This window comes from Athene cunicularia, assembly GCF_003259725.1.
Source record: "Athene cunicularia isolate RWA chromosome 8 unlocalized genomic scaffold, athCun1 chr8_part1, whole genome shotgun sequence".
Taxonomy (NCBI): domain Eukaryota; kingdom Metazoa; phylum Chordata; class Aves; order Strigiformes; family Strigidae; genus Athene; species Athene cunicularia.
The window spans coordinates 11,921,916-11,937,529 of record NW_020799109.1 but is presented as its reverse complement, the minus strand read 5'-3'; the positions used below and the strand labels follow the sequence as shown (position 1 = coordinate 11,937,529).

The 15,614-nt window shown below is 38.5% G+C and overlaps 1 protein-coding gene across 11 annotated transcripts in view; it reads left to right on the top strand.

Moving 5' to 3' along the window:
• Window positions 1–15,614, top strand: part of ST3GAL3 (ST3 beta-galactoside alpha-2,3-sialyltransferase 3) — a 200,384-nt gene that overhangs the window by 37,982 nt on the left and 146,788 nt on the right. For 8 of the 11 annotated variants that reach the window (XR_003398894.1, XM_026853479.1, XM_026853480.1 and 5 more), the window contains 2 exons: window positions 12,707–12,754; window positions 14,760–14,894. The exons of 1 other annotated variant lie outside the window; for it this stretch is intronic. Coding sequence is in view for 8 of the 10 variants with exons in the window: in XM_026853479.1 (XP_026709280.1) it covers window positions 12,707–12,754; window positions 14,760–14,894 (183 nt within the window). In the remaining 2 variants the exon portion in view is untranslated. Of the gene's footprint in view, window positions 1–4,882; window positions 4,887–12,706; window positions 12,755–14,759; window positions 14,895–15,614 lie in introns of those variants that run through there. 2 more of the 11 variants (XM_026853482.1, XM_026853488.1) reach the window with 2 other exon arrangements.

Genomic DNA, 15,614 nt, shown 5'->3' with positions numbered 1-15,614 from the left:
ATGTCAAGGTTATCCTGCCTGAGAAGGATGTTCTTTTATAAAAGTTTAGAAACCCCACAAAACTAAAAGTACCCCTTCCCCCACAACCAAACCCTGACTTTTAAAACCAACAGCTTAAGCCATTTGAAAACATACAGTGCTTTCTCCAAATGGCCAGCCGTCCTTTGTGTTTTGCGAACTGTTGTCTCAGGTTTCTGCAATATTTTTATTTGTAGAATGCCCTACTCATCACTGTCTCCCTTCACTTAATTCTCTCCTCTCTTTCTCTATCATCTGTTCAGTTGAGCAGGCAATTTCACAGTCAGACTTATGGCCAAAAAGTTGCCTACGTTGATGGCTTGTCACAAAACTAAGAGGCCATTTTTCATTTCTGAATTGATCCCAGACCTGCCAGCATCAAGCTGTTGGGGTTTTTTGCCAGTCAAATGAAGTTGTGTTAGATGAGGCAGCTGTTTTAGAATAAGGTTAATAAAATGACTGTTGCCTTTTATAAGGAGTTCTGCTGGTAGAGTAATCCAGAAATGGCAAAACTCTAAAATTTGTGAATCCCAGTGAGCCTGTGAAATCCTGGCTGGGAGCACACTTCAGCAGGTGCTGAAATGCTAATAGGGAATAGGGTCTGTCATGGAGCGCTCTGGAAGGTTTGTCTTTCTGAGATTACAGTGGGTTTTCTTTGTGCAAGTTGAATTAATTTAAGTATGGGAGTTGCTCTTGGCAGCTCTCAATTTCTAAAGTTCCAGCTTCTGGAGAACTAGAGTTGGCAGTTTCACATGATCTTCATCAAAACCATTTGATGTTTCAGTGATGCTGGTACTGCTGGATGCTGGATTACTGTTCTTAAGCAAGCTGTTCTCTTGTCTTGGTATTTTGATGAAAGTGGTCCACTGTTCTGGGTTGGTTTTGCTTTCTGGTTTTGGGGTGGGCTTTTTGTTTTGCTCTTGTCTTTTCCAGAGGCTCTGCAAGTCCTCTGAAAGTCCATTTGGCCACTCAAGAGCAAAGCCAATATGGGTGTTTCAGAGGCATAACTGAACAACATAAATAATTGGACATAGCATTGTGACAAAGCTGAAAAAAATGTGTGTCAATGCGTGTGACCGAACAAAAGAAGTTGCGTCTACTGAACTTGTAAAATTTTAGTTTCTTTCCTTCAATATTGTTCCAGCATATAATTATGTTGTCTGTTATATTTGCTTGCTGAAACATGCAGGAGAGTTTGTGGCTTTCCCAAATAGTCACCCAAGATTTTTGGACACCTTATAGCAGATGAGCCTGGTCGCACCGCTCATCTGCATGCAGTTCTCTGGTAATTTACTGCCTGTATCAGTTTTGCACATGAGCTCTGTATCACTTTCCTTTTCATGTCTGACAGACAAGGATCTTTTCAATACAATTCATCCTTGGACAGTAAATGTTCTTGTAGCTGCAGGTGAGACTGGCCTCTTTTAGTCCATTACCCTCCTTGTGGGAGTGGCAGCTTGGTTGTGCTTTTAGTCACTGCTGGCTTGGAAACTACACTATGAGGTTTGGTGGTTTTTTTGGGTTTTTTTTTGTTTTTTTGTTTTTTTTTTTTTTAAAAGAAGGCTTCCTTGCTTTGTGAAACAGTTTAGTTAGGTGCTCAGCAGTTTAAGTCTATTGATCCTAGACTGGAACTCATGTGCCTTAGTATTTAACCTTCTGAGTGCCTTGAAGTTTTTCTCATTGGCTTGTTTCTCTGCTAATTTAAAGGGATTGATTGCATTTCTGTATGTGGTGTGATAGGAGGAACACTTTTTTCTTTAGATCGTCTCCAGCTGTATTTGTCCAGGGGCTGGGTGGTGTGATGATCAACTGCTGCTTCTGGTGCTGCTATTTGAATGTCTTTCCATTGTCCTGTGATTTCTGCATGTGGAAATGAGGCACTACTGACAGTATTTAGTCCATCTGGGTTATTTTTTTAATGTTTTGATGACCCCCCCCCCTTTTTTTTTTTTCCTTGAAATCAAATACTTCTGTAAAAGAAAATAATAGGAAGTGAGAATCTATATACACACTGTTCAAAGTTACTGTGGTTTTGGTTCTTTGTTTTGGTGGCGCTTTTTTTGTTTGCTTTTCCCACTAAGTATGGGAGCTTTCATAGTCAAGCAGATACTGTGGGAACAGAATAGCATTTGTTTTTGGCATCCTTCTAGGATGCACAGATGACTTCTGGAACATCTTTATTTCAGATTTGCACATGTTAGTGTTTGATTTAGGATGATGCAAGGCTTTAGTGTAGACATAATGCCCTTTGTAGACCAATTAGTGTGGCTGGAAGGTGAAGACAAGCTGAGGGTACACAAACTGTTCTTCAAGACATTTGGTTTTGAAAGAACATATGCTTGATATCTCTTGGTATATACTACCTATAAAATCATGTACTGTGTAGGACCTCTCAAGTTCAAATTTTAGTGCACATTTTGGAAACTTAATGAGTTTTAGGATTTGATGAGCCAGAAACCTCTTCAGATTTTGGAATCAGTTGTGGTGATGCTGCTAAAAACCAATCAAAAACCTCCTAACTTCCCCCTGGCACCAAACTGCAGAAAACATGAGTGAAAAATGGATGCAAACAGACTTTCTGTTCAGTATCACCCTTCACGTTAATAAATGGTCTGTGTCCTTGTAATGCAAACGAAAGTAGAACATCTCCATTTTCTAGAGAAGATGCCTATAAAGCACTTGTAGTCAGGAGATGGTTTATGCTCCTGTCCTTTCCTTATGCCTTACTCCTTCCTGTCATGTTTTTGTATTCTGGGCAGATACAGGAGATGTAAGTCACTGTAAAGCTGTACATATGAACTTGTTGGCTGTTATTCTGGCAGCTAGTACAGATTTGTGTGGTTTAAGGGGAGGCTTTTGACCACTGGTTTAATATCATAAGTTGTAGATAATTTCCAAACAAAATCAATAATGTAAGTTTCCTGTTGGAAATATTTATATTTCTGCTTTTGAGGAAAGAGGTTTCTGAGAGCTATCTTGGAAAAACCAACGCACAGAAGTTTTTTCCATACCAGGGAGAGAGGAAAAAAAAAATGGTTGAATGGGTCTGGTAGGCATAAAACCAAGATCAGGCTATTAAAATTGTTGTTATCCTAATTACCATTAATTGCATGTAAGTATCTTTATGTAAAACAAAGATGTGCAGCAGCCTTCCAGAGGTCTCTGACAGTTGTGTGAGTATATGTAAGTTTGAGATACTGTCACTAATACAGTTCTTAGTCTGTGTTTTGTCAAGGTTAAAAGCTCATGTCCATATTTAATAAAAATACTACAAGAGTAAAGCAGTTTCTCTCTAAATATGAATGCTTTCCATTTTATAGTATCTAAGGTAACAATATATATTTTGTTTGCATTATGAAAATACAGAATTCCTTTTCCTTGCGCCAGTCAAGAAATTTTAGTGTATTTGTCTTTAGTTCGAAACTGAACCTTGTTAAGGACAAATTGTAAGGGTATTTTGCTTGCTTTGTAGTTTCAAGCTGCAATCACATGGTAGAGAGTAATAATGTTTGAAAGTTTTGGGGTTTTTTTGAGGCGTTTCTGGTAATGGAAGTTGCTTGGTATTCCAAAAGTTATGTGAAAGTTGCACGTGTGAGCACTAACCAAGAAAACCGAAGGGAGTATGCTATTTACATTTTGCTAATGATTGCAATAAATAAATATTATTAGGTTAAAATTACTTTAAAAAAAATTTGTACCTTTTGAATTGTGATTGAAATCAACCAGAGAGCTTTGGCCAATTAATTTTTGTTTACATCTGTTTTGCATCACAAAAATATTGAGTCTGTCCCTTAGTTTGCAAATGACGTATTGAAGTATTTCCAAGGTTTTATGTCCAAATAAATGGTATTAGGTGCTTTAATTAAAAAAAAAAAAAAAAAAAAAAAAAGAAAACCCCAAACTTTAGTTGTGGTCTGTAACCCTCCTGTCCAATATTCTTGTTTGAACAAAATAATGTCTGTACTAATGATTATTAGGTGCATTCCACACAGAATAATATTTTCTATTGATTCAGTATTTTTCTGTCTTAAGTCATGTAAATGGTTAAATTGGTCTATCCTCCAAATATTCCTAATAGTTAAATCCAACAGTCATACATAGGTAAGTCTAAATACAATTTCCACTGTGCCTCTGATATATCGAATGTACAAGTTTGTTGTTAATTTTAATTATAAAGACAGCTGTAGTGTTCTTTTACTGAGATTATCTAGGAAACACTAGTAGTGATGCTTTTAAAATAAATGTGTTAAAGAATTAATAAATTTGAAGTGCTAGCTAGAGATATAGATTCAGAAGAAGATAACGTATTCTGAACCTAAAGCAAGTGCTTTACATTTGGGTACACAAATACCATATTTCTTGATATTGCTTTGATTTCTTCATATTGCTTTGATTAAAGACAAGTACTACCACTGATGCTCAAGAAAATGTACTCGAACTGTACTGGTATATTTACTGGCCCATGTTTTCCCATTTGTCTGCCAATATCCATTTTTTGTCTTGCCACATGGATTGTAAGCTTAGAAGAGAAATGTTTTACTGTTTTGTAATTTATTGCATGTTCCACTATGGAATTTGGGTGTATGACTGACTTATTGCTACAATAATAATTGAAACCAAAATATGTGACTTGGCTTAGGAGGACATGAGCTCCTTAAAATACTAAGAATGTGCTTGGGATTAATTAAAGGATTTCTCTCTGTCAAGAGCAAAACCTTTCAGATGCCATCTTTATTGGTACATTTTGGCCTGTTTGTGACTTTGTGGTAGATCTGTACCGTCTCTACATTTGTGTTCATCAAAGCCAATTTTTCATTGAACTTCTGCAGCACCTTGATCTCCCCTTCTCCTTTGCATTTGGGAGGACTGTTTGCACATCTCTTCTGGAAAGAGCAACCTAAGAGGCCGGTGCTGTTGGCCCTCCCCTGGAGCAGGGAGCTGTGACAGCCACTGAGGAGCTACACATACTGGATGCTTGGAGTGAAGCATCACATCGTCCTTGTGTCCAAGAGTTTCATTGGTCACAGCACTATGAAGTTAGGTAGTAGATCCAAATAGATGCTGATCTCATGAGCAAAACATACCAGCCCTTCCTGCTACCAAACAGTTATTTGGATACTGATGAAGACAATAGCTATGTGATATCCTTCTTGAAGCATTTGCCAGCTGGAGCAGGACACATCTTTTCATTCAGTTCATTCATTGCAGTATAAAGAAAATTGGCATGCTCAGAACATTTTAAAAATACATCTGTTCGGAACATGAGTGTTGTTTCTTGCTTAGTTAATTTGCCACTCATTACGAACGTTCTGATGGAAGAGGAGCGATGCGCACAACAGCGGGTGTAAAAGTTGGTTAGGTTCCATGAAATTCATAAAAATTCATTAAAGAAATATTACTACATCTTTCAAGTTCTGTATTGCTAAGACTTGTAGTGTCAATTAAATGACAGGAAATTGAGAGATGAGAGAGAATTACTTTGCAGTTTACAATGTAAACAGTAGCTCTTGATGCCACATAAAATTGAGACAAGCGATAATACTTAGCTATATCCTTTCTCAGCTCTGAGCACCTTTGGAAAAAAGCAGATTGATTATTTTTAGAGATGAGAAACAATTTCATCAAAGGACTTGTTCAGGGTTGCACAGGTTGTAGCAAGATTACCTGTATTACTGTTCTTTAGTTTGGCCATGAGTTTGCAGAGACAAGCTCTGAACCAGGTGTGATGCGCTCCCTGGGGCAGAGCTTGTGTGTCAGCCTCATTGCTCTGTGTCCACTTTCTCAGAGTGCAAACTGGCTGGCTCCAGGCTGAAACTAAAAAGGGATCTATTGTCTGAGTGGAGTGGATGGCCAAGGAATTTGGGTTCAACTCTAAGCTTGGCCGTGAAGTCATCTGTCAATGAAGAGGGGATTGGTTCAGCCACAGAAATGGAGATTCTGCACAGCCTGCTCTAGTACTGCATGCTTAAAAAGTTAGTACTATATAAATGAAGGTAGTGCTTAAGAAGGCGCTGGCTAGAGCATCAATGCAGAAGCTTTTCAACTTTGTACAGTACATAAGCGAATTCAATATTTAGATTAGAATGAAATTCTTCCATTCTTAAGATATTTCACAATGATACGCATTCTCAAAAGAGGGTGAATGTTCCCCTCGGGTACATGATATGAAACAAGCACCATCCAGTTCCCACATCTTTGTACCGACACAAATACGGCCAGGTGGCACACAGGACAGGCATTCAAATTTAGTACAGCGGAAACACTGTATTGCAGCCTTGTTTTAAGACAAATGATTAAAGTAGAAAATCCAGAGTTTATTGGAAGTGTTCTTTACAGTCAGATGTTTCCTGTTGCTGAAGATGTGTCCTGTTGCTGAGTGACTTTTCCCTTCCCACAAAGGAAATAAGTTTGAACTTTGAACCTGGGTCTCCTATCAGTTGCAAACAGCACTGGACTGAAACTTTTCATATGGTTTGCTTGCCAAAACTTGCAATCCCTGTATCTACTGCTGTTAGCTTGCACATCAGTGATTAAGGAGTGTGCCTGTGCTCTGTGTGTGTTGTCTTTATATATCCCATCATCTGAGATACTGAAAATGTTAAAATAATGCTGCTCAAACAATGCACTTGAGATCACACATCAAACAATGCAATTGAGATTGTATCTTCTTGTGGTGTCTAAGCATGGGAACACTACTGATTTTTTTTAACAGAGTATGTATGTAGGAGCTGTGATTACTAGCAAGAGTAGTCTTATATGTTTTCTTTGACCTCTACTGACACTGGGTGAAGTGGTGCATAGGGGATGTCATTAATGCCTTGAGTTCTAAATAAAGAATACGAGTAACTCAAAGCATCCATGAGGCTATGGTAGAGAAGATGGCCTTGTAGTGACTAGTGCTCTTAACAGAGACCCATTTCACAGTGCTCAGAAAAAGGTGAAGTAGGAAAATCAGTTGTACTAAAGAAGAGCTTATTAAAGCAGAATAAACCAAGCAGTGGGGGGGGGAACACAACATTAATGCAAAAGTAGGATACTTAATAAATTAGTAGGATGGCATTTATCATTAGACAATAAATTACTTGGCCCTTCCCTAAATCTGTCTTCAACAAGTAAAATAAAGCATTCAGAAGTAAAGGATACCCTGTCAAGTAATTTATAAGTGCAGGCAGTTGTCCTCGTGTTTACTAAATCTGAGGAAGGATGTTCATGCTTTAGGTATCTAAGTGAGATCTCTGCGAAACAGAACTGAAATAATTTAATTCCCTTCAATTCTTTGGATATAAGAATTGTCCAGAACATTGCATAGTCGTGATAAGAGCGGGGGGGTTTTCCCTAGTATTTTTTCTTTGGGGCAGGGCATGTTCTGAGACCTTGCCAAATGAATCCTGTCAGTAGCATGTTTTTTGAGAGCGATGCTGCTTTTGTGAACTTCATTTTCTAACTAGATAAAATAAAAGGATAACTTTTGTTACCACTGACCCTTCCGTCACTAAGTTATGAAGAGTTTTGTGCATTGTATTTCTTCTCTGATATGTCATGTTATAGAATATTGATCTCAAAGAGAAAATAAATTTTGATGGCTATTGGGGTGTTTGATCCTATCCTTTTCAGCACTCCGCTGAAAAAGGAAGATAAATGAATGACAGACCCTTTTCTTTATGGATGATTTTCTAATTCTGCGGTAAAAAAGCAGCACCTAAAATCCTTCTCGTTCTGACTCTGATTCAAAATTTTATCCTTTAATATTGTTACTGTAACTGTTGTCCCTAGTCCAGGTGATGAAGCTCTGTGGGATGTCTGGTCTCTGATCAAGCTCTGGAGGTAGAAATTACATTAAATGTTATTAAATGTAGGTTGCAGTTCTGTAGGAGTCCATCAGAGTATCTGGAGACCAGGGGTATGGAATGAAAACCTTAACAGTGATCATGCATACGAGAAAGCAATGCAGACCTCAGAGCTTGAGTCTCTGTATGAGGATGTGCCAAATTACAGCCTTATGTTGCGATGTATTATGGTATTCCCTGTTTGGCTTGGTCTGTGGAGCGTATTGCTGTAATGGTATGTGGTATCGAGGCTGTTAAGCCTTTATTATTAAACTCTTATAACTCCTGTGGGACTGATGGTTTGTGGTTTCTCAGGATCACTTCCAAAGCAGCACGCAATAATTTTTTCTACTGATTTTTTTTCCTGGGGAAGTTGGTTTATTGCTAAAGTCTGGTTTTGTTGTTGTTTTTTTTCTTTTTCATTTTTTTTAAAAAAAAGGGTAAGAGAAGTTATTGGTTCAGCTTCTTTGGTGTCCAATAGGATGAGACAAATATCTACTGATTCTTGCAGGGAAAAATCAGTAAAAAGTAAAATTAGTTAGTGGCTTCTCAGAGGGACTTACTGTAAAAGTCTTAACTGAAATTCTGAAACAGCACTTAAGAAAACATACAAATTAAATACAGTCCTTAATTAAATGTGGGTTTTATTTGCTGTTCTCATTCTGTGTTCAGTTTGTATATTGAATTTTCATCAGTGATGAAATCAAAGCAAGGACAGTACTTGCGCTGGAAGTTGGTCAATGTATTTGCTCTTACATTTCAGAAACTCGACGCAACTGGGCTTTAAGAACTGTTTCCACACATCTCTGAAGTGCAGTACCCATGCATGATAATAAATGTTATCCTGTGCTGTCCATATCTCTTTCTTGGAGTTTGAAACTTAAGATGTTTTCCAACATAGACTTGTTTCTCTCTGTCTCCTAGAAATCTGCAGTTTGTTGGTCAGGATCATCACTCCTTCATGAAGACCCAATCCTTCATTTATTTTTCTGTTCAGAGACTAAAGAGTGGAAAAGATTTGGCAGTTTGTAAGAAATAGCAGTTAAAAAGTTACTGGTGTCTACATGCCTAGACCTAAGATGCACAATATATGCTGCAAGATGAGTAATTTAATTTGTTGGTGTTGGAGACAGGGGACTGTGGTGTAGAGTCATGCACACTCTGAGAAAGCCCATGGTTAACAGACAGGAGGAAGGATTTGCAGGAGACCTAAGATGGGGGACACTGGAGTGCAAAGGGGTGTGTATGTGTGAAGAGATAAGGGATCAGTGACACTTGCAGTGTATCCCTTGCCTTGAAATATAATTCGTCCTCATACCTGGGTGGCTTATATGGACTGTGGTGTAAGTGCAGCAACAAATGTAGCTGCCTCAGATTTGCAGGGTTTTTTGTTTGTTTGTTTTAAATTCAGGATACAACTGTGCAAATCCCGTTGTGTTCCTTCAAAGGCAAGTTCAGCTCTACCGTTAGTATGGAGCATTGCTGGAACAGAATTTAAATCAGGATCCTTGTGTTTGTTCCATAGCAGTGAGCTCTCCTGGCAGAGGGGTCTCGTACAGCCTTCCTCTGCACTCCAAAAGGGTTGTGATGAAGCACATCAGGTGGCCCTACACAGCACTGGTTTTTGGGGGATGATGGAGCAGATTCATGTGTCGGGTCAAATTTTTGATTTTTCTAGCTAGGTGGCAGGTGGAAGGGGAAAGTGACCCAGAGCATAGGTCCCAGTGCAGCGTTTACACAAAGTGTGACCCAAAGCAATTTTGCAGTCTGACTGGTCAGGTCTCAGCTGTTATTATTCCTGGCACTGAATGCCTTGTTTCTTCTGATGGATTGGGTCAGATCCAGAATTGCATTTGGGCTTTTCTGTATCTTGGGTTTTTTTCTTTTCTTTTTTTAAACTGCTGTAGTCACTGAAAAAATGATTTTAGCTAACATGAAAACAGATGTAAAAGGCTGGCATTGTGGTGTGTGCAGCCTTAAGCTGTGCATATTGGCAAGTTATCAGGTATCAGATTTCATGATTTGGGCATAAAGACTGCCCTTCAGTTGCGAAGGCAAGAGAAAAAACATTTTAGCTGCTTTATGGAAGTAGGTAGCTGAAAGGTTAAGGGACCGCTCCTTCAGACATAAACACTTCTTGGAGCCTAAAGCAAGGGCCCATATAAGTGGGTATGTTTTACATCGTGTCTTACTAAGTTTTGAAAGACAGAGTCTTTGATGGTTGGCTCTGAAAGGTAGTGCAGACTCGGGCTTGGGGGAAGGCATAGGGCACAGACTGAGCAGCCACTTTGTCTCTGGAAAAAAAAAGTCTAGAAAGCCAGGAAGATTTTGAACTGAGCGATGACTGGAAGAGATTTGAAGCTAGAAGCAAAGAAACTTTTTTTCTTATGTTTGGAAGCAGGACTCGGTGTATTTGCAAATAAATCTGGCTTACTTCAAAGAAATACTTATCTCCATCATCTTCTGACAAAAATAACCTGTAGCTCTGAATTTGGCTGAGTGTGAATAGCTGTCTCGGTGGAAGAAAGGTGACACACGATTATCTTCAGCCTTTTTCAAATTTATAGCTTCTTTCCTTTTGAAATGTTAATGCCAGAAATAAACACCGTGTTTTAATAAAGATCCATGGTTTGTGAAATTACATGTGGGGGTAGAGGGGGAATTGACAGTAATGCAGGTTATTCACAGTGAATTTGGTATTAAAACTGTGAAACTAATAGTCACATGGAGGACTGGATTGGAAAAGGGAGCTCACGTTTACTCTGCTTGTAATTTTTTTGTTTATGTGAGGAAGACAATGTTCTCGGTTAAGTGAGTGAAACATTATACTGTTTTAGTAGACTGCAATAATGGGATTAATTTGGTGCTTGCAATGCTTTTCAGCCATTCTTAGATAGGTCCTAATATTTCATGTGCAGTGTTTGAATGCAAAATATATTGCAGGAAAATGAACAACATTTAAATTTGGCATTAACTACAAAGCAATACTTTATGTTGATAAAAATCTCAACAGTTTTTTAGAAGTAGAACCCCACAGAGATACTTCAGAATTAATTGATGGCAGATGAATTTAACGCAGTTAAAATGAATTAAACCCCTTGCTATTTTGAATAATATATAAATGTCTGAATTTTATTCCCAACAGAGGAAATACAGTTGTTAAGTCCAGATGGATTTTTATTTTTACTGGAATAAGTTTTGAGACTAGTAATACCTTTTTTTTTGTTGTTGTTGTTTAACGTTACTACCACAGTGTTGGATCTTGGACAGCACAGACCTTCGTAAAAATTGTTTTAAATCCAGTTAAATGAACGGTTTTACTATGTTTATTTTGAAAATTTCTCATTGAATTTGTAAGATTTGCAAAATAAACACAGTATAGAAAAGCCAAGGGCTCGGTCCTATGTTAAGTTATTGTCAGCTGAAATGTGGTAACTGTCAGTGACTGTGATTGTAGCCTGCCCAAATGTAAGGTGATGCAGCGGGAGCTTCTTTTCAGCACACTAAATCTGATTGTGATTGGGCTTTTTGCCTTGCACTAAGGGCTTGCACTGAGGCAGCTGTGGTGCTGCAAGGGATGTGTGATCAGTTGATCACATCTGAGGCCTAAGTGACAAACAGAAACTTAAAGGAATTCAATCTATTCATTTAGCTGAAGATGAAAGGCAGTTCTACTATTGCTGTGTCAATTTAAAACCTATCATTCCATAAAATTATTAATCCTATCATGGTGTTTTGTTCTTTGCTGTGTTTTACCCATTGACAAGTTGTCTTTAAGTTCTGGGCCCAATTTTGCTCCACTGCAGTAGAATTCAGCAGACTTTCTCCTTCATTTTGGCATCAAAATGGATGGCAAACCAGGAGGCATCCTACCAAAATAAGTGTTGGTTTGTCTCAAGTAAGAATGCAGCTGGAAAAAAAAACCCACCACTGAGCATGGTGCCCTATTGCAGCTCCATTTGGAACAGAATATTGCGTTGTTGGTGATAAATTTTGCAAACAAGTTCTAGTCTGGGAGAGTGGTATATGAGGAAAATGATTGACTAATAAGGGGATCTGGATCATGGGGTGAGCTTAGTGAAAGCAGGCAATAATGGTTTCTATGTGGCCAAATATCAAATTACATGTATAAAAACTAGTAACTGTAAACCACAACTGAAACAAAGTGCGTCACATCGAATGAAATGGTAACTAAAAGTATTGGGCATTAACTGGCGGTCAAGAGTTGTCATTGCAATCATGGATAAAAGCACTATTGTCATCCCCAGATGGCAAAATAAAATGGTATCAGGTTATAACCTCAGAGAGGTTATATTTTCTTGATACTTGTCATGCATGCTGCATATAGAATACAGGTGAAGGATATTGGTAATTTGAAATGCGTTCAGCTAGGGAGCCACTAGTGTGAGTAAAGATGTGGAAAACATGGTGAGAACTGCAAGGAGGACAAAATACTTGGCTTAGCAAACAGTGTCAGGGAAGAACTGATCATAATAGGTGAGTCCCCAAAGTAGGGACAAAATATTGAGAATAAATTTGATGAGAAAAAGCTCTCCAGTCTAGCAGTCAAAACCATATTATGATTCAGTTTTGGTAAGGTTGACCAAGATTATTAGGTGTAATGAAATTATTTTCAATAAATTGTAGGTACTTCGTTGGGTAACGATATCATGATTTGTTGCATACTCCAGTGTTCTGCCTTTGCTAGATGCCTGTTATTTTGTCTGGCTGGTGTAGAAGTTGTTCTGCTTCCTGGCGGAAGGCAGAATAAGGAGTTATTTAAGCAAAATAACAAGAAAATGTTACAGTGAGAAATGGTACTAAGAAAAAGGGGAAAATGAACTTGTACTCTTGTGTTACAGATTCAGTGGTTCTTTCCTTTGACTCCGTTGGACATACAATAGGCTCAGGTACAACATTGCCTTCTTCTCTATCTCCCACCTCATGACAAGGCTTCTACTTAATTAGACATGGTAGCCATGTTGGGAGGCAGGTCACTGAGTCAGACTTTTGTGGGAATCAACCATCTAGCCAAAGTGGGTAAATAGAGCCTTTCCTAAGTGTAGTGCAAGTATTAAAGGTCTTAGTGCGACACAAGGATTAACATGTGGTACCCTTCCATTACCAAGCAAGGCCTGTTATCATTACCAAGATGACCTGGACATGTTACATGTGTTAGTGATGCAGCTTGTGCTTCTTTTCTCATGTGAAAGGCATTAAGATGATGTCACTCACCAGCTGAAGAAAAACTGTTCCATGCTACTAGGAGAGTTTCTCAGCTAAACAAACAGTTGAGTTATTTGGGGAAAGACATCAGGAATGCTTCCAGGAAGGGGAAGGCAAAAAAGTCGTAGCTAAACAAATAGGGCTGGAAACTTTTATTTTTTTGGGTGGAGATTGACCAGTATTATTGAGCCCCAGGGCAAATCCTGCCCAATCTAATTTCCTTTGGAACCTGAGCATGACCTTCAGTTAAACTGAACCAGAAATAAAAAATTCTTTTGTGTTGGGGGCACTTCATGAAACCAGCAACTGTCATTTTGGCTATGTGTAATATATGAGCTATAGCCAAGGCACACCATAGTGAGCACAATACTTGATGAAATTCAGTTTACAGTGGATGTATATGATATATGAAGTGTAAGTGAAAGGTTGAGAATTATTGTTATAACTTAAAAACCCCATAACACTTAAAAGATGGGGATATTTATTGTCTTGCAGAAAAGAAAAAATTATCCAAGTAAAGGTTTTATATTTTACCTTACGTGCTAGCCTTTCCTCTTAGGTTGGTAGGGGGAACATGCTGCCTTCCAACATAGCACCTGTCTTCTGCCTGCGCAGTTTGAAAGAGAGCCTGCTGCCTGGTACTAACAGCGAAGCTTGAACACGGATTTCTGATTTACTAACCCCTGAGCTAGTGGTAGTAACTTGCTTTGTTCACAACACCCCAAATAGTTTCTGCTCTTCTTGCATCTTCTCTAAAACTTATCTCTGAAATGGATCTGTTGTGGATGCATGATCTGATGTGTGAGCGCAGAGTGGATATGTTTATGGAGGAAAGAGACCCTCTGTTATCTCCCTTCTAATCAATACCAGTCATAACTGAAGTGTGTTGTTGCCTGCCTCCTTCTGTACTGCGTGGTAGTTTCTATAGTCTGCAAAAGTAAGGGGAAGTTGAATAGGCTTGAGATAAAAAATCTAGGAGTAAAATTCAGGCAAATATTTGGATTACAGCTGAGTATGTCTGAATCAGCATGCCCATACCGGAGTTATGCTGGATTAATGTTGGTACAGCTAAAACCTGAATTTGACCGGGAGTAAAACTTGTAAATAGTACCTGCTACGGATTTTTTTTTTTTTTTTTTCCCTAATACTATTTTGGCTTCTAACTGATGTGAAAACAGTTAAGCCTGTGGATAGCTTCCAGTGCAGGGTATCTATGGAGTTAGTCATAAATGTTGTGTTATGATACTACCTATAGGGTGGTAAACTTAGTTATGAAAAATAGTTCAACTGCTCTGTGTCCTTTGGAGTTCTGTTAATACGGAGGGTGGGAGACAAGTTAATGTAAGCCAACTGACTGTCTGGGTCTGTTTTAAATGCACTGGTCTTTGTTCTGCTTGTATATTGCAACTTAAGCTTGGATTGGTTAGGAGTAAGGCAGTAAAATCTGATCTTTTGTAAACCCTTCCACTGTGACAAGATTGAATTTCATTGAAGAAATATGAAGAAAACTCTCATATTTGAGAAGGGAGGCTCAGAAATGTTCGGGAGTTGTATGTTTATTGCTTTCATATTTACTACTTTGCATTCACTGTGCTGCAAACTTTAACTTGCTCTGAACTGATATGTGTAATAAGATGTCAAGATGTGTGATGTCCATCCAACTGAGGGATAGCTTTCCTTGTTGAACAGGAAGGAGAGAGAGAAAAACTGTGGCTATTGTGCTTCCGCTGTCCATCCCATCTCACCTTGCTGCAGACCCAGGAAAAGACAGAGCCCAGAAAGAACCCACAGAAACAATGGCAGCTCCAGGCCCAGCCATTCCTAGTAGGTGATGTTTCAGGTTGGGGTAAGAAGGGACTAAAGTTACATACTTTGAAACATAAAAATACATATACCTTTTTCTTTATTAGACAGAATTAAATAGCTATGAATAATAGTCTCCCTGTTAAGATTTCATGCTGCTTGAAACTAGTACTCATCGACTTATATGTGCATATTAAATAGCTCCTTAGATCTGCTCTTTTGTATTTTTTGTGTCATGTGAAGGGCAATGTCTTATTGCAGCTTTTGTATTTTATTTGAATTGACTATTTGTCCTTATCTTGGTTTTCCCCTTAACTCTGTCCCACATGCAAATCTCAGTTTTCAGGCAGGCTGGAAATCTGTCTTTATATATCTCAGATTAATTATACTCTCTAGGTTATTCTGGATAAACTTTCTGAACAGAGTGTTCAGAACATCATCTTGTTGTGGAGCCTTAAAATACTGCTTCACAGAAGATTATTAGCCTAGAGGATGTGAGAATCAAATATACTTGGAGTGAGACTGAACTGTCTGAGGTTCACCCCATGGTCTAGCTTTCCCAAGTCCAGATGATTTTGTGATTCTCTTCATGACTGCCCTTTCCCTTGAAAGACTGAGCAGTGAAGTTAAATGTTTGATGTGATGTCTAGGCCAGTGTTTCAGCTGAAACTATTTCAGAAAGAAGAGTGTCATGCTCTGAACTTGAGAAACATTAAGCAGGACACGGAGTGTTTGAGGAGA